General features: G+C 39.0%; 1 protein-coding gene across 2 annotated transcripts in view; it reads left to right on the top strand.

The window, feature by feature from the left end:
* Window positions 1–20162, top strand: part of APC7 (tetratricopeptide repeat (TPR)-containing protein) — a 55241-nt gene extending 35079 nt beyond the window's left edge. For both annotated transcript variants that reach the window (XM_010245259.3, XM_088900049.1), the window contains 9 exons: window positions 7365–7438; window positions 16441–16491; window positions 16575–16775; window positions 16858–16902; window positions 17028–17121; window positions 18192–18337; window positions 19191–19420; window positions 19528–19588; window positions 19653–20162. In XM_010245259.3, coding sequence (XP_010243561.1) covers window positions 7365–7438; window positions 16441–16491; window positions 16575–16775; window positions 16858–16902; window positions 17028–17121; window positions 18192–18337; window positions 19191–19420; window positions 19528–19588; window positions 19653–19739 — 989 coding nt within the window. In that variant the 3' untranslated portion in view covers window positions 19740–20162. The remainder of the gene's footprint in view (window positions 1–7364; window positions 7439–16440; window positions 16492–16574; window positions 16776–16857; window positions 16903–17027; window positions 17122–18191; window positions 18338–19190; window positions 19421–19527; window positions 19589–19652) is intronic.
* The last annotated feature ends 2413 nt before the right edge of the window (window positions 20163–22575 follow it).

The following is a 22575-nucleotide window of genomic DNA, read 5'->3' as shown; positions in this document are numbered from 1 at the left end:
CTTTCCTCATTTAATTTTTCTTTTTAATTCTTTTGCTCTCCCTTCTCTTTTATTGCCACATAGGTTCCTCACTGACAGGTCAACTTCTTCTTCAACCTCATGCCCTTCTCTCTAGAGTGCCACTTCATGTTCCGTCGCCAGCCACACTGGTCAAAAAATCCTCAACAAAGATATCAATTGATTGAGGAATGATTTCAGGTTCCACACTGGTGATTCTAACCCTTACTGCTTGAAGGTTGGCAAAATTGAATCTTAGAGAACACCACCCAAAGCTTTCACTATTCTGTTAATGGATGTTTCCTTCCAAAAGCAAAACGGTAGGCCAGTTTAATCACAAAGGCCCCATCGTCCATTTCCTTTTTGTTGCATGAGAATGACTGATTCTCGATTAGCACCACCTCCAACTCAATCTCCACTGTTGCAAAGTCCATGATTTTGCTCCCTAAATCCACGACTCTTTCATCAAAGGGAAAAATAGAAACCCCAGAGCTGACTTCAAGTTTTTTCATAATATCATCCAAATTCCAAAATAACTCCCCAATCCTTCACTTGCTTCCCAGCCTCTTTTTTTGACCAGCAAATGAACTTTTATTAAATCATTAATTACTGATGAAAGTACACACGTTTTAAAGTTAGAGAAACGTAGTGACCCAGATTACAATCTAGCCCAAAATAAAGTAGGCCTGTCTGCTCCTTGTTTGGCTAGGACATCTGCAAGTCCATTTGCTTCCCTCTTTACCCAACCAAAACTAGTACCAAACCTCCTTGCAAGTTGGTCTATTTCTCTGAAGACAAGTCTGAGCTTCCAAGGTACTGAACTGATTTGCTATGCCCAAGATATGACCAGGAATGAATCTTATTCAATTTCCAGTTCTGTTGCTTCAATCTGCTCAGCCAGTTTCAAACCTTGTAGGAGACCCTGATTTTCATCCTGAATTGAGTCATCAAGGCCTAATGGTCCTGAGAAAAGTGCCACAACTGTTCCTTGATCTCTAAACACTCCCCCTATACCTGCTCTTCCCGGGTTGTGAAAAGAACCCCCCGTCAAAGTTCAGTTTTAGTTAATTTGGTGCAGGTGTTTGTGTTTCCAGTCCACTCTCACAGTTTCTCTATGTACATGAGTTTGTATCACTTCATTCCAGTTCCTTAGAATGTCATTTATGGAGACATTCCTGTAGAGTTCCGTAGTTTTAACCAATGTGCAGATCTGACTTTTATAGCTTCAATCACTTCCTCCTTTGATTTACTTTTTCCATTGAAGATTTTTTTGATTTCTTTCCTCCCAAATAATCCACTCCACAGCTGCTCTTACTGCATTTCATAGACATTTTCCTCTTTTTTTCTGTTGCCTCAGGAAATTAGACTTGAAAAGACTTACTACATCCTGTGGGGGTGCCCATCTGCAACCAAAGAAGAGTAGAAGTGTTTCAAAATACAACAAACAAAAAACAGGATATTAGGAAATGGGTTAGGGTCTTACCACAATCCTTAACAAAGGATACACACATGAGGGGAGAGGTTCTTATTTGGCCTTCTTTTCCATTGCGCATCATAGGTGTTTACCTTACCTAGGAACACTTCCCAACAAAAGGCTTGTGCTTTAGGAGGGACTGGTTTACACCAGATTTCTCTCACGGGAAAATTCACCCCAAGGTTTCAAAGTGAGTAAGCAGGCTAAAGAATGAGGCACAAGAAAATAAACCATCAGAGACTGGGAACCAGATTCTACTATTCGCAACATTTTGGTCCAAATAGACCTTTTCTAGGGTTGAAATTAAGAGAAGTAGGGGATCACATTCATTATCCCCAAGGATCAAAATTTCGTATCAGCTTCATGATACACCTTTTTAAAGGGGTTTCGAGAACCACTCTTTTTTTTAATAAAAAATATGCCCAAAAACCAAATTTTGAAAAAAAAAACTAAAAAATATAAAAGCATGCTAATTTAAGTACCAAAATGCCCCTGCCAATACATAGGGGCGTTGTCCCAACATAGGCTTAAGTCTGAAAATATACCAAATTTGACAACAGATTCAGCCTTAAAGGTTTAATAAGGAATAAAGTTAAGGAAATTTGACACTAAGGGGCAATTCCCCTACTCATAAGTCTTCCAAGACTAACACTTTATTTTCACACCCAACATCAAGACGGATAAAGTTAAGGAACATTGGCAATACCCCAATGATTGCTTTCTAGGGGGAATTAGGAGCTGCATGAGAGGTTAGTTTTGCATCCCAGTTATTTTCCGCTTCACCATGAATGCTTTTAATGACCTTGTGCCACAACCTGTCTTCTGCATGAGGGAATCTCTACAGCCATTTCCCTAGAAGAACCATTTTTTTTTTTCAAAAGATTTCCTCTACCTAGTCCACCTTGTTCCGATTTCACTAAATGGTCTCTCTTTTCTTCTCCTGGCTCCCACAAAAAAATCTCTCATTATCTTTTCTAGCTGTCTAGCTATTTTCACCAGGATCCTAAAAGTGGAGAGGAAGTAAGTGGGCAGGTTAGCTAGGGTGAAACTTATCAAAGTTATTTCTTCCCCCTAAAGAGATATAGCTTCTCTTCCATATTGCCAGCTTTTTAGTAAATCTCTCTATAGCTGGTTTCCAGAAGCTTTTTGATTTTGGGTTCCCCCTAAGGGCATACCTAGATACTCTAGGGGCCAAGTTTTTACCTCATAGCCTAGTAATCCTGCCCAGGCCTGAATGTCACCCTCATCCAAGTTTATTCCAGCTACATGACTTTTCCCCAGTTTACTTTTAGCTTTGAGATAAGCTGGAAATTATCCACAACGTCTTTCAGATTCCTCAAACTAAGTTCATCACAATTCTCACAGAAAATGATATTGTCATTTGCAAACTGCAAGTGAGTCACCACCACCTCCGATCTACCCATCCTCCTTCCCCTAAACTGATTTTCTTGATCAGCCTTGATGATTTGCTTACTCTACATCTCAGCAATAAAGGTGAACAAGATGGGGGTAGGGGGTCACCTTCTATTAATCCTCTTTTTGCAGGGAAGAAATCCTTTACTACTCCATTTAAAAGGATTGAGAAGTGTGCTGAGCTAATACAGCCTTTGATCCACATTCTCCATCTTTCATCTAACGCAGGCTGTCAGACTTTTCCATGAGACTCAGAAGGAAGGACAAGTCCACCATGTCATAAGATTTTTGTAGATCTAGTTTACACTTTACAGATCAGACCTTTTCCTCCCTGTTTTTTTCTTTGCTGCCACACATTCATTTGCCACTAGGACCAATCTTCTTTCCCAATCTTCTCTACCATTTTACAGTACTATTCTGTAAACCTTGTTTAAGCTTACTATTGAAAAATTCTGCTGAGCCTCTTCTTGTGTGATGTCTTTTGCACCTCCCAAATCTTTATTAGTTTCATTTGACTCCTATGAAGGCTTTTCTTGACTAGCCTTAGATTGTTTTCCATTAGATTGTCACATCTTGAGAATGTTGACTTCTTTTTTCAGCAAAAACTCTTGCAACTTTTTCTGCAATTGACTTCCAACCAGTGATTTAAAAGGCATGCCTAGGCACACAGGCAAGGCACATTTTTGGATAGGTGCCTCGTCCAGGTCCTAGCGCAGCCCTTTCAAAAGGCACACGCCTGGTGTGCCTTGCACCTCAGCCCAGCGTAATGTTGTTCATTCATTCGTCCTACTAAAATATCTTCTTGAAAAACAATTAAAATTATAAAATCATCATTTTTTTGTGTGAAAACTAAGAATTTAAGACCCTAACATGGATTTGTTTGGGCTTGCCTCAAGGGGCGTGGCACAAAGGCGGCTCGTAGAATCAGGAATGTAATATGTTTTACATCATATTAGCTACTTGAAGTAAAGCAATTGAGGGAAAAAAAGAGATTGTGGGTTTTACATGCTTAAAAATGTTTTTGTATGTTTGATTTTATTTTTAAATTCACATTTGAATATGCTTTACATTTTATGTTTATGTATTTTAATTTTAGATAATAGGTTTTTTAAAACATTTATTTTAAAATTTAAAGTTTATATTTTTATTAATATTATGTTTATTTTCTTTTGAATTTTGGCACTTTTTTCTTATTTTTTTGACATTCTTTTTGATTTTTTAGCTTTTTTTGATTTTTGATTTTTTTTAAATTTTTGTGCCTGGTTTCAAGAAGGCGCGCGCCTCGCCTTGCGCCTTGCACTTTTAAAACATTGCCTCCAACCCAAGCCTTGTTTTCCTTTCAGGAGACAAAACATTTGCTTTTTATTGTTGCTAAAGAGTTCTAAACAACCACGGGCCATCCTTTTTGGCTACATTTCAGATCCACTTGATATTTCCTTCTAGGCAGTTCTATGAAATTCTTTCGGCCAACATTCTTTACAAATAAAGTGCCCCATCAATAAAGCCTTTCAGCTAGAGCATTGCTTCTCTGACCAGGAACATTGTTGCTTTTCCCTCTGCTCTATTCTTCAACATGACTTGAGTTTTACTCTTTCTTCTTCCAATGTTATCTTCTTTGCCTCAATCAATGAGTTCTGTTCTCCATTTTCTCGCAGGAAGAAAGGTCCCCTCCATCTTCACCTCTACTTAAATTATTATCATGGATCTATGAACATTTTAGGTGTATTTTGTCACCTGTCCCCACATCAAAACCAATGGAATTGAGAAAAATTGGGTATACCTCATGAATTGCTTTTCAAGGAGAAGCTGAGGTTGTATGAGGGGCTAGCTTTGCATCCCAGCCATTTCCTTCCACCTTGTGAATGCTTTCAATTGTCTTTTTCCACAACCTATCTCTTTTAAAGGGAAATCTCCACAACCATATCCCTAGCAGCACAATGTTTCTAAAAACTATGTTGCCTATTCCTAGTTGGGATATGGAAGGTAAAAAGGAAATAAATGGGAAGATTTGCTAACATTGCGCTAATCAAAGTTATTCTACCACCCAAAGAGATGTAATCCCTTTTCCATAAGGCTAGCTTTTTTGCAAACCTCTCCACCATCAGTCTCCAAAAACCATCTGACCTAGGGTTTCCTCCCAGTGACAAACCTAGGTAAGCTACAGGCCAATTCCTAACCTCACAGCCCAACATTTTAGCAAACCTATCGACTTTCCCTCCTTATATTATTATTAATTCCTGCTACTTTTACTCTAATTTGCCCTCAGTCTATAAACACACTCAAAATTGTCAATCAAAACCTTCAAGTTTCTCACAATCTCTGGATTATCACCCTCATAGGACATTGTATCATCAACGAACTGGAGATGGGAAACAACAACCTCTCCCTTTATGGATTATCGAACTAAGCTAATAGAAGATGTCACATTGAGCCATCTCTTGGTCTCCCATCCTACCCTGTTTTGAACTCCTATTATTATTAAATTTACATTGCATGTATTTTGTTTTAACACTAAATTTTAAAACCTCTTGTTTCTAAGGTATTTCACAAATCTAATTTTACATTCGGTCCTTTGATTTCATCAATTAATACTATATCATCAGCGAAGAACATACACCACAGAACCTCTTCATGAATATCTTTAGTCAATTCATCCATAACCAGTAAAAATAAATAAGGTCCAAATGTTGAGCCTTATTGAAGTACCATTTTAATTGGAAAGCTTGATGCCTCTCCCATTAGGTGTTCTAACATTAATTGTTCCGCCCTCATATCATTGAATGAGGTTGGACGTGACTTTCTAGAAAAACTCCCATTGTTGGTTGGTAAAAAGAAAACAAGTAGGTCGTGCTGCCCGTCATGTGACATCTCCCTATACTTTTCTCCCTCCTAACCTGACCCTCCTTTTTTCCTCTGTCTACCTCAAACTAATTTTCCTCTCTCAGATTCTCTGCTCTACACCCACCTACACCCCCCCCATCTTTTGGTTTTCCCCTCTCCCCAAATTTGAAACTAAAACCTCACTCTTGGTTCCCCCTCCCCTTAAAATTGTTCTTTACTTTTTTTATGTTTTTTTTTTATAAGATTTAGATTTGACTTCAGAATCTCTCTCTGTTATATAAATTAATATTTCTTTAATTTTTCAAGATTTTAAATTTTAATATTAACATATTATGCAATTGATTGAACCACAACTCCATAACGGTTTCTATGGAGTCAATGGATTGACAATCCAGGTAGATGTCAATGATTTTTAAACACTTTAATTGGTTTGTGGTTAAACTGGCCTGTCTTCTCATCTGGGTGACAGGTAGACTTATCTGATTCCTTGGGTCAATAATAGTTTTGAAAACATTGATTAATTCCCATTGAGTTATTGGTTCCTACTCTTTCCAAGGTGATATTTAAGTTGCTTTTGCATGTTCCTGTTTCAGTACCACTTATTGGGAATGTTCTTAACTCTTAATAATAGTGTGCTGATTTTTTCTGCAGAAGTCAAGTATCTTTTGGATTGTTACAGTGTTAAATTAACTACATACTGATTTTGTGCTATTAAAAACTGAAATAATTAGCATGGCTGTCTTCATCCATCTATAGGTTGCTCTATTCTATGGCCATGCATTTTGCAGCTCTGGGCATAGTTTTCAAGGCTCCATCGCTTAACCTCTAAAAAAGTAGAACAAAAAGGAGACGAACCCCTATGTTCACCATTGAAATAGAAGTAACAGAAGGACAGAGCCCCTATTCTTGTCTTAGAAGAAAGAATGCTTGAAATAAAAATATCACAAATGATGGACAAGAAGGGGTGGAGCCCCTGTTTTAGTTCAAGAAAGTGATGAAGAAGAATCTTTCTTCCAGAAAAAGAAAACAAAGGGGCTGACCCCTGTTTTTCTGTAGCAGAAGAAGAAGAAGAGGAGTGGAGCCCCTGTTTTTTGTTCTAATATTTTTTTGTAGAAGTGGAAGAGAAAGGAGGAGGAGGAGGTGGAGGGGCGGAGCCCCTGTTTTTATTTCAAAAAAAGAAAAAGAACAAGGGGCAGAGCGCATGTTTTTGTTTCAAAAAAGAAAAAAAGGGGTAGAGCCCATGTTTTTTGTTCTAGAAGATAAAGAACCCTGATGAGGTACAACTTAGAACCCTGATGAGGATATCTCTCGAACGTGTCTTTGAATATCTTATCTCTTGAACTCGTCTTCCAATATCTTATCTATCAGAAACCTTAACAAAATCAGAAATTAATAAAAAACATACCTTATGAAACAAATAAAAATAATGATTTGGTGCATCATTTCTATGTTTATATTTATAGACTGTCTGTGTGTATCATATGGCGTTTGGGCGAGGCAAGACCCAAAAAGCACCTACACACATAGATGCCACCTTGACCACTATGGTTGTGACAATCAAGTTTCTTGAATGAAGTGTGGTAGTATTATTGATAATAACTGATACGTTCAGTTCTTTATAGTCTTTTTTTTTTGACAGGTGGTTTGGAGCTCTTCACTGAACTTCTACAGCGTTTTCCTAATAATGTGCACATATTACTTGAAATAGCAAAGGTTAGCAAGTCATATGCCTTATAAGAATATTTGGGCCTAGAAAGAATGGAATGGTGGAAACCAGATATGTAAGCCAAAATGGTTGAATTGAGGCATTGTTAATGTCATCATTGTCATTCTTGTTGTTTTGATTGTCATCATTGTTATAGTAATTGTGGTAATAGTCGTACACAAGTTTTAAAATATCTTGCTCTCTCTCTTTTTTTTTTTTTTTGAAACTGGTTCAGAAGGGTCAGTTTAAGGCTGGTCTACCCCTGAACCAGGTCAGACCCCTGTAGGGGCATATCGTTAAGCCACCAATACGATACGCCCCGGGTGTATCGTATCAAAATTTTGAACCTTGGTCTTGCATGATGAAATTAAGGTATTAGACCCTTATTTGGGCATTCTTTGTTGCTGGTGGGAGGAATGCTTATTGAGGTCTAATAACTGGTTGGGGAGAGGGAAAGAAAGAGAAAGAATAAGATCACTCTTACATGTGGGTATCTTCAAACAAACTTTTCTGTAAATACCTAACAACTAAAAAATTCTGACTTCAATAAACTCTTTTAGGCAAGTAAGAATCACTAACTTAATCCAAATAGTGATTGCGATTTTTCAGTAAGAGTAGTACATTTTTAGAAGATTGAAATTTAACCTACAACCACTTCAATGGTTTTTCTTCAAATTAAGCTCTTTCATTTGGTTGACAGTGGTAATTACTAGATGGTCAAGTGAAAATTTTAAAGAAGAAATAACAAGTGAAAAAACAAAAAACAATTAATGATGAACATTAATTACTTGATCTACGTGGTCAAGATGGAACGAGAGCAGAGAAACTTCCGGCCAGTGGGGAAGTGGAGGGACAAGAGGCAAGGCTTATCTGAAAATCAGGGAAGGTAGTAGGGCTACTTTACTATTACCAGAGGAGGCTTGCTACTGGCTGAAAGGCTTTGTTGATGGAACAGTGAACACTATCAAGGAAGAAGGGTGGAAAAACGCAGTGGTGTGTTGTGGGAAAAGGTTTGAAACGGTTCTGAGAAGGAATGGGAGAGGATGGTTTATCATGGTAACAGAATACTTTGGTACTAACAAGAAACAAGTATTATGCATACCGGAAGGACTCAGGGGTCAACGCTGGACTTCTTTCGCCAATCTCTTGGAAATTGAAGGGAAGGCGGTAGAAAGATTGGACAACAAAGCGGTTGAAGATGCTCCAACAAGCTGTGGCACCCCGGAGCAGAGCAAGAAGCAAAGTCCCTGCCGTCAAGAGACTATGATACCAAGTTCATTTGGAATCCAAAAGTTAGCACTTGAAGAAGGGAGAGGCAAATGGGAACACAGAATGGTGTTAATGGCTGATAGGGCTGTAAGGGATTGGACGGAAGTTTTAGACGCAGTTGCTGAAAGACTGGGCTTAGAAGGTGATGCAGTAGTTCTGCCGTTTGATGAGAAGAAAGCCATCCTCGATACAGGTGATGAAAAACTGAGTTTCAATACAGTCCAAGTAGATGGAGGACTGATACAAATACAAAACTGGGTTCCGTTATGCAACGAAGTTGTGCTAAAGGACTGCAGCTTCTGGATCAAACTCCTCGGACTCCCTTTTAATCTCTGGAATGAACAGACCTTAGGAAGAATCGTTAGAGCCCTAGGGGGTGTCCTCGGAGCTGAACTTGAGAAGTTTGCGTGCTGCAGAGATCAGAGTTGCAGGGCTGAAGCCTGAGAACTTGCCTCGTGCTCTCAAAATTCTTTCAGAGGGAGCCTGGTATAAGGTTTGGCTGGCAACAGAAGTTGAGGCGTCTCTTTGGGAGAGACGATCAGAGGTAGGGGATGATGGTGTGGCAGTTGGCTGGAGCACACGTGGCACCCAAGGATTAGAGAAGCAACCTGCTGCGCGTGACAGAGTAAATGGAGAAATTGAACAGTCGCAGGGTTTTTCCACCTCTCGAAGCTTTCCTTTAAAAGCACTTAATTCAAACTTTTTTGAATTAAATTCAAGAGATTTAGGTGGCCCTTCCTATGCTGATATGGCCAAAAAGTTTGCAACTCGGTGCGTCTTAACAGGGCCACCACTTCTGAACTGGGTGTTAGAATGACCGAACCAATTTTTGGTCCACTCACCACCGTTAGTGGGCCACGTGACAACTTAAGTCATCACGTGGGGCGGGACAAGCTCAAAACGTTTGTAGACGGAAATGTCCGTCTATCTTCTTCCAGAAAAGAGGAGGCCGATCAGTTCGATTCTGATGGCTATCAGAAAACGCGAACAGGTGGAGGAAAGCGTCCCCTAAGCTGGAACATTCGTCCAGACTGTGGCGAGCAGATTTCTAGTGTTTAGGATCGCCCAAACCCGCGTTGCAGTAGGGGTAAAATAGAAGAGAGAAAGGAGGAAGACAAAGAATGGATAAGTTGCAGCATGGAGAGTGATGAAGAGGGGAGTTCAGAAGACTGTGCAAGTTTGGATGGCTCGGCAGAGGAAGGTCCCCAGGCAGGACAGATCAGAGAGGAGTTAAATCTAGAGCAGCTCTTTCTTGAAAATCCGATGGGCGTACAGTAGACAGATTTGGAGACTCCGGTAAACTTGAACAGGGTAGACCAAAGCTCAATTTTGGACAAACCTTTACCAAGGTTTAGCTCCTTGCAAATAGCTGTTAAGGTGTTTGATTACATTAACCCAGACCTGAACAAGGGTACATCACAGAGAGGTGGACAACCGGGTAAAGAAAAAGGTATTTGTGTAAACCATGTGACGGGGAATATTTCCCTCCAACCTGAGGAGACAGAAAGCTCCAATTGTTCTTTATAGGGTTTGAAAACCAACCACCCTCCTCTGCCCCTTTTCTACAACCCTCAGTTGAAACCAGGTAACTCTGACAACTCTGTCAATTCAGTTTTTGCTACTGACGAGTGTTCTGTGCCCATTGTTCTAGATTCCTTTTCCAACCAGGAGACAAAGGCCCATGGACAGGAAGCCACAATGAGATTACAAGGGGAGGAGGGGGAGACAGTAGTGGGAATACATGGTAGGGGTAAAAGGATCTGGGGGATAATTGAGAGGATAATGGGTGAAGTGGAAAGGAATGAAATGTAAAGGGAGGATATAAATGGGACAGAAAGAGTGCCTAGTGGAGAGAAAGAGAAAAGGAATGAGGAAAGGGTTAGATATGAACTTGGAAAGCTAGACAAAAAGGAGATTTGTAGGGAAGATTCATTGGCAGAATTTGTGGGAAAGTTGGGGTGTAAACTGAAGAACCCAAATGATTTAAAAGCATTTCTACAAAAAAAAGGAGGATAAAAAGGTCAAGAAAAGAAAATTGAGCGAGGTTTAGAGATTAAAAAGAGATATTGAGGGGGATAAGAAGCTTGTGGCTAGAGGGGACAGAAGGAAAGGGCCCAAGTAGATTTTGGTGGTGATAGGGCAGATTCTTGGAAAATTGTAATGAGAATCCTAAGTTGGAATGTGTGGGGGCTAGGTAGTGCTAGAAAGAGAGTAACAATCAAAAAGGTGATTAAGAAGTTCAATCCGGATGTGGTATTACTTCAAGAATCCAAAAGAATGGATTTTGACTGTGGGCGGCTGCTCCATCATGGGCATCCTCAGGTGGTATTGTGACTGTGGAAAGAAGATGTGCTTATAGGATTGGAGGAGTTGATAGGTGATCATTCTGTTTCTTTGAAGTTCAGGCAGGTGGAAAGGTTTCGAATGGGTATTAACAAATGCTTATGGCCCCAATGACTATAGGTAGAGAAAGAAACTGTGGGAAGAGTTGAGTGATATTAGGGGCCTTTGGGAAGGACCGTGGTGTCTAGGAGGGGATTTTAATGTAGTGAGATTCACAAAGGAAACCAACAAACCTAGACAGAGAGTGACAAGTATGAGGAGCTTCAATCAGTTTGTGGATATGTTTGAGCTTAAAGAACTTCCAATGCTTAACAATACCTTCACCTGGTCCAACATCCAATCAAACCCAATTTGCTCTGAGCTAGATAGGTTTCTCTTTTCAATAGATTGGGAGGAACATTGGGGTAACTTAACATCTAGGGTGATTCCGAGGCTAACCTCAGACCACTAGCCTATAGTAATGTGTAAGGAGGAATTGAGAGGCGATGGTCTTGCCCCGTTTAGGTTTGAAAACATGTGGTTGATCCACCCGGGATTCATTGAGAAAGTCAAGGAATGGTGGCAGCACTATAGTCCACCAGTACAGTGGGAAGGAATGAGGTTCCATGAAAAGCTTTAGTTCTTAGAATCCCAAATAAAGGAGTGGAACAGGTTGGAGTTTTGGAGAGTAGAGGAAAGGAAACAAGTGTTGGTAGTGCAGATAGAAGAGTTGGATATGAAGGAAGGAAGGGATCTTGTGGGAGAAGAAGACAGAGAAAGGAGATGGAGCTTAAGGGAGCAATTGGAGGATCTATTGATTAAGGAGGAAATAAGTTGGAGGCAGAAATCTAGGTGCAAGTGGTTGAAGGAGGAGGATAGAAACACCGGGTTCTTTCACTCAGTGGCAAATGGTAGAAGAAGGAAGGATTTCATTTCAAAATTGGAAGTTGAAGAAACAGTCATTTCCCACCTGGTAGAAACGGCAGAAGCCTTCGTTAGCCATTTCAAATCTATTTTCAAAAGACCTTTAAATGAAAGGATCTAGTTGGAGGGTTTGGATTGGCCGACTCTAAGTCTAGAAAACGGAGTGGTTAGAAAGGAGGTTTGAATTGGAGGAGATAAAGGAAGCAATATTTTCAATGGATAGAACAAAAGCTCTAGGTCCGAACAGGTTCACAATGGATTTTTATCAAGATTGTTGGGGTATTGTGGAGAAAGATATTGGGTCAGTGTTTGAGGAGTTCCACTGAAGGGGAATAATCAACCCAAGCTTTGGTTCCTAAGAAGAAAGAAGCATCACAACCAAGGGACTTCAAACCTATTAGTTTGGTGAACAGTTTGTACAAGATAATCCCAAAAGTGTTGTCTTTAAGATTAAAGAAGGTTCTTCCTTCCATAATTACACCTAACCAAGGTGCTTTTGTGATGGGAAGACAAATTACCGATCAAATCTTGATAGCTAATGAGAGTTTGGAGAGCTTTAGGAAATCCAAGAAGAAGGGAGTGGTGTGTAAACTAGACTTGGAGAAGGCTTATGACATGGTTGATTGGTCTTTTTTGTTGGAAGTGTTGAAAAGTTTTGGCTTTGGAGACAATTGGTGTAAGTGGATTTGGGGTTGTATTAGAAGTTGCCACTACTCTATCTTGGTGAATGGAACTGTGGTGGATTTCTTCCCCACCTCAAGAGGAATAAGACAGGGTAATCCACTATCCCCTTTCCTCTTCACTCTGTTGCTGATGTACTTGGGAGATTGATTCAGAGAGCGGATTCAAGGAATTTAATAAAAGGATGGAGAATAGGAAGGGAGGAGATACCTCTTACTCATCTGCAGTTCGCAGATGACACAATCCTTTTCTGTGAAGGTGGGGACTTTGAGTGGATCCGGAACCTAAAATTGGCAATACAACTCTTTGAGTGGGTATCTAATCTCAAGGTGAATTTGGATAAGAGTAGTTTGGTGGGTGTGAATTTAGAGGAGAGGGAGCTTAGAGAGTATGTAGGTGTGTTGGGGTGTGCAACCTCGGAATGGCCGATGGCTTACTTAGGCCTCCCCCTGGGGGGTAACCCTAAGAAGGTAAGCTTTTGGAACCCGGTAGTGGAGAGATTTGGGAAAAGGCTTGCTTCTTGGAGGAAAAATTATCTTTCCTTGGGGCGGAGAATCACTTTGATTAGATTAACCCTAGCTAATCTTCTTGTGTATTTCCTATCAGTGTTTAAGATCCCCACAAAGATCTCTAACACTTTGGAAAAGCTTATGAGAGATTTCTTGTGGGAGCCTGGAGAGGAGAAGCGGGACCATACGATGAGTTGGGAGGTGGTAACTAGAGGTAAAAAGCTAGGAGGTCTTGGGATTGGGAATGTTAGGAAGAGGAATAGGGCTTTGTTGGGGAAATGGTTATGGAGGTCTCCGTTGGAAAGAGACAAGTTGTGGACAAAGATTGTGGCTAGCATACATGGGTTGGAAAACAATGGTTGGGAACCTGGAATCTTGGCAAGGACTACAACTGCCTCTCCTTGGTTAGCCATATACAATCTGCTTCCAGTTTTTTCCCCTTGTATCAAGTATGGTCTTAACTCCGATAATAAAATAAAATTTTGGGAACAACTTTGGGTCGGGGACTCACCTTTGATGGACCAATTTCCCTCTTTGTATGCTCTTTCTAATTTGAAAAATGAACCTATTTCTTCCTTCTTAAGCCCCTCAGACTCTCCTTCAGGGTTTGGGTGGAACCTAGGTTTGAGAAGGGCAATTAGGGATATAAACTTGGACCACCTTTTGTCTTTGTTAGCTATCCTTGAAAATGTTTTCTTGGATCCCAATAAGGAGGACACCGGATTTTGGGTTCCCTCCTCTTTAGGTGTTTTCTCTTGTGCCTCATTTTTTGAGACTTTAACTCAACCTTCTGATCCCATTGGATTATCTTTCCCGGTTAAAGAAATTTGGAGTAGACCCATTCCTCCTTGGGTTGGTAGTTTTTGCTGGGAAACTTTCTTGGAAAGAATTAACACAAATGACCTACTTCAGAAGAAGAGACCCAACTCTTGTTTACTTCCTAATAGATGTACTCTCTGTAAAGCTGATGGGGAAACTGGTTACCACCTTATGGTTACTTGTTCGGTTGCTAAATCAGTTTGGGAGTGGGTCTTTTCCCTTTTTGGGTGTGTTTGGATACCCCCTGGGAGTGTCCAAAGCTTCTTCTCTCCCTCTTTTTTCACATGGCCGAAGAAGAGAGGGAAGACTATGTGGAGAAGCATCAGGGCTGCAGTGTGTTGGACTATATGGGAAGAAAGAAACTCATGAATATTTTCAGATAAGGAAAGAACCATCGGAAACTTATTAGATCTAACTCTATTAAGGGTGGCACATTGGTTGAAAACTATGGAACTGTTTTCAGATTATTCTGTGGCTGATTTGGTGAGAAATTGGAAGGAGATAGCTTCCTCTGCCCTCTGTAAGAGGAGCTGTAGTCCTTTGTGGTCCCCTCTTCCTGGGTTCATAAAATGAATTTTGATGGCAGCTGTTTAAGGAACCTAGGGCCTTCTGGGATTGGGGGAGTATTCAGGAATGAGGTGGGGGCTATTATTGCTATGTTTTCAGGCCCCATTGGGGAAGGGGACTCTCTTAGGGCTGAGACCCTCGCAGCCCTGGAAGGCATCCAAAGAGCAAGGGAGCTGAACAGCAGATGTTTGGTCCTTGAAGGTGACTCGGAGGTGGTGATTAGGTGGCTAATTCCTTTGCTGATGGGTTAGCAAAGCAAGGGGTAAATAGGGATTCGACGTTTTGGGCTAATTTTTTATTTTTTCCTTGTACTCTTTGATGGGGAGTTAAGTCTTTTTACCTCCCCTTTGTACCTAAACTTCACAGTTTCATTTCTTTAATATAGTTTCTTGTTTTTGATAAAAAAAAAGAATACTAGATTCTGCTGTGAGTGGAGCAGTGGCCATGGACCCTCCACCTCCATTGGCCTTGTTACTGCAGCATTGAAAATATACTTATGGGGGAGTGTTCTCATGATTCATGATCACCAATGTTTTAAAACTTGGAGGCATGAAGTGAGGTTTTCCACTACCCGGGGGTGTAACACGTAAATCAAAATGCAGCAGGCGTAAGTGATGTTGGACGGGTTAGGGTCCTACTAACTTAGGATGTGGTGGTGGGCTTAGTGGGTGAATGATGAGGGGCTGTGGGGTAATTTAAGATGAACAATATGGAGGGATTCTTGTTGTGCACCAAAGAATGGGTAACAAATTAGAAGAAAGAGGTGAACTCTTGCTGTTAGGGAGAACAGCAAAGAGATAGATCACTTATAAGAAGAAATAAGGAGGGGAGGGGGAGAGAGAAAAAACTTCTGGCAACAACCAGAATTCACTAAACCAATCTTTATTTCATGAAGTCACTCTTTTTGAACTCCAATTACAATGACTATTTATAGACCCAATATGTTAACTCGGATGTCCCCTTTTAGACTCCAATTTGGACTTGGAAATTGACCCAAAATAACTCCTTAGTGCTTTAGAACTAGCACAAATCTGTAACTGATCCATTAGGACACTTAAATAAGGACTCCAACTCCTAAACAAGTCCTACCAAAAATTTAAAAAAAAAAAACCTCGTAAACAACTCTAATAATTACGGGAATTACTATAAATAATTAGCCAGAGAGTTCTATTAATAGTAATTTCATACATCAATAAAAATCTAAAAAGATAGAACCCTATTCTTAAGATACCCACAACTAGATAGTAAGAAACAGAAATGGTACCAATATCCTATAATCCAAAAATTCTGAAATTGGTATAGGAATTGAAAAGTCGGTTTGTTTCTCTCTATAAATTCTTTCCTTGCTTCTGTATCTGCACCAGTAAGATTATTGAGCACAAGGTGGTGTAAGCCTCCTCAAGAGGAGGAAGGAGGTGAAAAAGAGGAGAAGACGGATTTTTAATATTACAATATACAAATTTGAAGGGTTTTCATCCATCGTATTTTTTTAATAAAATGGTTACCCCACTTTTATCTGTATCATTTTTATCACAAGAACTGCCTTAAATATAAGAGCACAGGAGCTGTATGCCTCTTGGATAAAGTGCAGTGGAGGCATACACCTCATATGCCTCTAGGTTGGAGGTGTACACCTCAATTGTCTGCAAACCTCTAGGCTGCACGCCAAGGCATTTTCTTAACATCTTGCCTGGAGATGCACCTCAGGTGCACGTCTCTAGTGCTTTTTAAAACATCGTCATCAACCCACAAAATTTTATTAACACAACACCTAGAAAGATAAAGATATTTTTTGGTGATTGCAACAAAAATGTTCATATTCTACTACAGTTACATATTCTTCAAATTGATAGTTCTAATTATGTGGAAACACTGTAATGACTTTATCTTTCAACTTTGATGCAAATGGTAATATGAAGGTTGAGGCTATCATTGGAAGAAATGATGAAGCCATAATCAATTTTGAAAAGGTGAGGAAAATTACTCCTCTAATATCTAAACACTATGGTTCATCTTCTTCATACATATGTATGATATTCAATATCTTTTTCAGGTCCGGTCAATTGATCCATACACTGTTACCTACATGGATGAATATGCAATGCTTCTAAAAACGAAGTCTGATCATGCCAAGCTAAACAGGCTGGTGCATGATTTGCTGAACATTGACCCAGCAAGGCCAGAAGTCTTTGTAGCTCTGTCTGTGTTGTGGGAAAGGAAAGATGAAAGGGGAGCTTTGGCTTATGCTGAAAAGGTTATAGCTTTTTCATTTTAGAGTAACCTTTTGATTCTCTTAAGAAAGTATCACAAAATCTCAATGTTCTGTTTGTTACCAGAGCATCCGAATTGATGACAGACACATTCCAGGCTTTATAATGAAGGTATTAATGATTACATTTACCAAAGAATGTGGATGAACCATTTTTTACTAAAATGACATAACAGGGCAGTTTGTACTGCCCATGTTCTGATGCTTTATCACATCATCCTTTGCATACACTTTCAGGGTAATCTGTTCTTATCACTTAATCGACCTGATGCTGCTGTCACTGCTTTCAGGGGAGCTCAGGAATTAAGGCCTGATCTTCGCTCATACCAAGGTACAGGTTGCAAGGGGAAAGTCCTGATACTAATTTCTAATAGGGTGTTTGCCGACATGACCCTGATTTCATTGATTTCAAAAGTCAGAATCACTATTGTGGTATTGTGTTTGTACTTGATTTAAGCATAAATCAGGAATAGAATGGTTTGGACACAAGGTACAACGTATCAATTGTTTACTGCTGTTTATTACACGTAAGTGCCACTAGGTGTCTCATAGGACGAGACACCCCCTTGAGCTGGAAATACCCAAATGGTGTTTTCTCCAAAAGTAACTTTCACATAACCTGGGTTAGAGAGAAGTACAAACAGTTGTGTTTGAATCAGCCCAACCAAATAGGATTATGATTTGGTAAATTCAGAACATCTAGTTCGTGCTTATATGGTGGTGAAACAGCTTTGCAACACCATGATAACAAGCACCTCCCAAAACCTCCTAAGTTCACTGTTTCATTGACACATTTTGAAGTTGAGTTGTTGTGGATACCTTGAACATCTCTGATTTTGAAAGCTGCTTTCTTGAGCTTTTGTAATAGGAAAGCGTTTTCAATCTTGGTGCTTGCTTTCACTGGAATTTGAGAAAAGTATAAATAAATCACAATTGAGAATGTCTTAGTGTTTTTCTTATTTCATCTTGAGAATACACTCAAAATGGCATCACCTTTTGGGGTTCATTTGCTTGGAAAACTCTTCCAAGAAATATGGCAGCGTTGGTGAACACTCAGTATTTTGTTTTCCAGTTTACATGAATATACAGTTTAAAAAGCTGTTTACTTGTTAAGTATGCTGCATTGGAATTTGCTTTGCTTTTTGTGCCTCATGAAGCAGAAGAGCAGCACTTTAGTAAAATGTTGCATTTGTTTACCACATTTTGAGTTCTTTACTTCGTTTTTTTCCTTTTTTTTTTTGTCTTTGGAGTATTGCCTTGAAAAATCACTTAAGTTACCAAACTCATTCTGCTATTTTAGCTTTTGCAACAGAAATTGCTACTGCAGTACAGGGTACAGCCTAAATATTTCAATGAACAAATATTACATATCAAATGACGAGGAATTTGTGTTAATGTCAGGCCTGGTTCGTTCTTATTTGTCACTTTCCAAAATCAAAGAGGCTTTATATACTGCCAGGGAGGCGATGAAGGCCATGCCTCAATCAGCAAAGGCTCTTAAATTAGTTGGTGATGTGCATGCTAGTAATCCTGGTGGGAGGGAGAAGGTAATCACATAACAATATCATATCAGCATCATAATTTATAATGAATGGAAATTATTACCGATCCAAGACGATGGTATTCAAGTTCTGTTTATTTGGTTCCCCCCTTTCTTGGTCTGCTAGATTTTCACAATAGCCACCACCACCACCTCTCCCCCCAAAGAACAAAAAGAACAAGGGTAAAGTGGGTGTACATGCTTGGTGCCCATAAGTATGTATCGAAAACATAAAAGTAATCTTGTAGTCTTGGTAAAAGGATACTCCATTCAAGGCACTGCTTTCTTTGCTCAATCACAATTGTGGATCCATTGTGACCTCTTTTAAATCCCAACACTTTATGCTATTCCTGTTGTTTGGCAATTCTAGTCCAGAATGTATATATTTCTTCACATAACATGATCTCAAAAGGTATTTTTTTTTAATGTTGTCAATGTAAATTCATTCACATCAGAAAGCCTTTTCAGATTCTAACTTTCTGGAATTCCTATACTTGCTGCTTCATCATTGCATTACCGTTAAGTTCAATCTGTTTCTTTCCCTATCCTTCTAAGAATAAGCTCCTTTTTAGGGCCAGTTGGTGCTCCTAATTGACGTATTTTTATTTTGGGGCTAAAGCTTAAGTGATTCAGCTGCATACTCCATTGCTGCCATCAAAATTAAGTTTTATGAAACCTGTATCCAGTTAAGACCATACCGGGCTGGATACCTGTTTATTTGGAGCAGATACTGCCACTTCTTTGGTTTGGATTAGACTTACGTTTTAAAAACTTTTTTCTTAAGTAGACCAGCCAGTACCACGGCATTGCCTACATTTCTTTGGTTTGAATTAGGAGCTCTTATCTTAAGCTTGTAACAGGCAAAAAAATTCTATGAATCTGCCCTCCGCCTAGAGCCTGGTTACCTTGGGGCTGCACTGGCCTTGGCAGAACTCCATGTTGTTGAGGGCCGAAATGGGGATGCAGTATCTCTTCTTGAGAGATATCTCAAGGACTGGGCAGATGACTCTCTTCACATCAAGTTAGCGCAGGTATTTGCAGCAACAAATATGTTGGAAGAAGCCTTGTCACATTATCAAGCTGCCTTAAGGTAACTAACATTATTTATTTTCTTACACTTAACGGCTAAACATTCATCACATTGCCATAATGCCCCCATTGTGATACCACCATAAACATGTTTGTTTTGAACTCCAGGATTAATCCACAAAACGAAGCTGCAAAGAAAGGTTTAGAGCGCTTGGAGAAGCAGATGAAGGTTTGTTTTCTGATTACATTAGATTCATTGCATGTCCTAGGTATTGAACTAATGATTTTTGCAGGGGGTGGATCCTGATGCACCTGAAGAAGATGAGGAAAATGAAGTTGACGATGCTGAAGGAGAACAAGAAGAGGGGGAGCTTTTATGAAATTGAGAAGATTTTGGGCCGTCTTTTTCCTGTTCTTTGTAGTGCTCTGCTGTTACTGATGCTCCCCATGCAGGGGAAGTCGGCCATCAAGCGGTTAAACGATGAGGACACCACCAACAACGATGAAGTTTTGCAGCTTTCAGAAAATTCCGCGACATTCATCGCACCGGTTTGGAGAAGATTAATGATCTCAAAGTGTGAAATATCAAATATTGCCCATAAACTTAAAGTGTCTGGTCTAACCGTCTAAGAAAGGAATACAAGGAAAAAAGGAGAGAAGAAAAGAAAAAGAAAAAGAGGATTCTCATTGTTTGCGCAAAGCAGGGGGGGGGGGGCGCTGATTGGCATGTTTTATAGAGCCTATAATGTATTATTGCAGAGATATGATATCGCCAATTTAATGACATTATCACCAGTTTCAGGTTATCGTTTAGAGCTTTGGATCTACGTAGAGACGCTATGAGAAATGGAGCTGCTGCCCATTGGAAGCCTACTTCGTCAGTACACTTGCGAAGAGGGAATATACTTGTTGGGAAATAAATAAATAAAGCTTGCCCGGGTTTCATTTAGGGCATTGCCTTTTAGGTATGAGATAAATCTAGTGAAGCATCAAAGGTAATTTCATTAACCAAAAAAAAATCTGGTTTTCTTGAAGGGATTTCTCTCTTCATCCCAAAGAGAAAATCATCAAGAAAAAAAATAAAAACATAAATATGTCATCAAAATCCATCAAAATTGGAATGAAAAAATTTAATTCAAGTAAACATCAACAAATTTTGTAAATGATTGTTTTTTCTCAGGATTTTCAAGATCGAAGCCATTGGGCCTCCGCACTAGCTTGTTTTTAGGCAATGGACTTAGATTCCATTGTCTTAAGGTAAATATATACCCACTAATGGATTTGGTTTCTTCAGAATCCGAGACCTAATTTGCATCACAATAATGTTCTAACATGGTTGGGTATCCATTAAAATGTAATACAAAGTCAATAGTACTTTTTAGGTAATTCTAATTAATGCAATCCAATGTTTACGTTTGAGATTATGGGTATATGCAATGTTTTAAAAACCGACATGGAGGCCGAACTGTTTTTGCCTCTATATGTATATATGTGTGTGTGTGTGTGGAGACTGGATCTGCTCGTCACTCGTGCCTCACACGCACATCGTACCATACATTGGGAACATCTCCCGTACTTATAAGTTATTATTCACGGCAGATTTCCCAATGCACGGTGGAGGTGCATGTGAGGCACTCCTATGTGAGGAGTAGATCCCATTCCGTGTGTGTGTGTGTAAATATATATTTTAGCAACAAATAATGTATAGGTATATTTTAGATGTGTTATATGTATTATTTTTTATTTAATTAATGTTTTTTAACTTTTTATTTGTAAAAATTGCAGTTGGAGGCCAAAAAGGGTTTTTTTTCGTGAAAATAGTGGGGCAAGGTGCCTATAGCCCCTTGGGATGGACAAATCTCGAAAAGTTACCCAAAATAAAAACAATCACCCCAATCAAACATCGGAGTGCAAAGTTTAAGCCTCCAAAAGGTTTGTATGCATTGTGTGTGCAACTCACAACTCGGCCACTAGGTCGAACGGGTCAATGGTTGAAATAGACAAGTTGACCGGTTCTTGACCAAGTCAACAGTTTTTGACCAACTGTCAGACCTTGATTAAATCAGACCCGAAATCTTGGCCGAGTGATGGTTTGAACAGTTCGACCGGTTAGGTCAATGGCGGGTTGAAAACATTGGGTATATGTACTTTGTTTGCCAATAGCCCAATAGCAAAGGCAATATCCGAACGACTATAGTTCATTAAAAATATCAAATTACCTATAGTCTTAGCATACTCATGTTGAGAAATAACATCACCATTATTTTTCTTTAATTTAACACTAAAATCATATGGTGTTTTTATAAGCACACAATTAGATTGATTACATTTCTCTAACATTCTTTCAATATAGTGAGATTGTTTCAATGCCAAGCCATAAGGAGTTTTATTAATTTTTATTCCTAGAGTTATATCCGCTTTTTCCATACCTTTCATACCAAAGTTAAGTAAGAGAAATTTCTATATGTTTTCAATTACTTTTAAATCCATACCCAAAATTAAGATTTCATCTACATATAAACAAATTACTACTCCTAATTTTTTATTGAATTTTCTATATACACAACTATATGTATCATTTACTACAAACCCATTTTTTATTACAACACTATTGAATTTTTCATTGCAATGTTTAGGGGCTTGTTTAAGCCCACATAATGACTTATTTAATGTATGAATAATTTGTATATATATGCTATGGCAATTAGGACTCTAATGGGTGTTATTTTTGTTACTAGAGAATAGGTGTTAAAATTGCTACTAGCCTTGCCTTTAACTTATCTTTGGTTTCATTGAGTTTTAGTATTTTTCTGAACACCCACTTACAAACAATAATTTTAGTTCGTGGAGGTAGGTATATCAATTCCTAAGTATGATTAGTCATAATTGACTCTAGTTCGCTATCAATAGCTTCTTTCTAAAAAGATGAATCTTCAGATGTTATAACTTTTTGATATGTTTTAGGATTATCTTCCACCAAATAAGTAACAAAATCATTCCTTTCTAGGTCTCTTCTTTTAAGTTTTTATTCATCACATTTGTCATTTATCTTATTAATTTGTTCGCTTGTTTGGCCAAATTCTCTTATTCTTTCTTTCTATACTTTTTTGCTTCAATAAAACCTTGGAACAAGGTTCCTGTAGGGTAGTTAATTCTGAAAATCAAGTTGCAGTTTAATCTCAAATAGAATCTACTGAAATAACTCTAGAAAAGAAG

The sequence above is a fragment of the Nelumbo nucifera genome, chromosome 3 (assembly GCF_055504915.1).
Source record: "Nelumbo nucifera cultivar China Antique chromosome 3, China Antique-T2T, whole genome shotgun sequence".
NCBI classification, from domain to species: Eukaryota; Viridiplantae; Streptophyta; class Magnoliopsida; order Proteales; family Nelumbonaceae; genus Nelumbo; species Nelumbo nucifera.
This window is presented reverse-complemented; position numbering and strand designations above follow the sequence as displayed.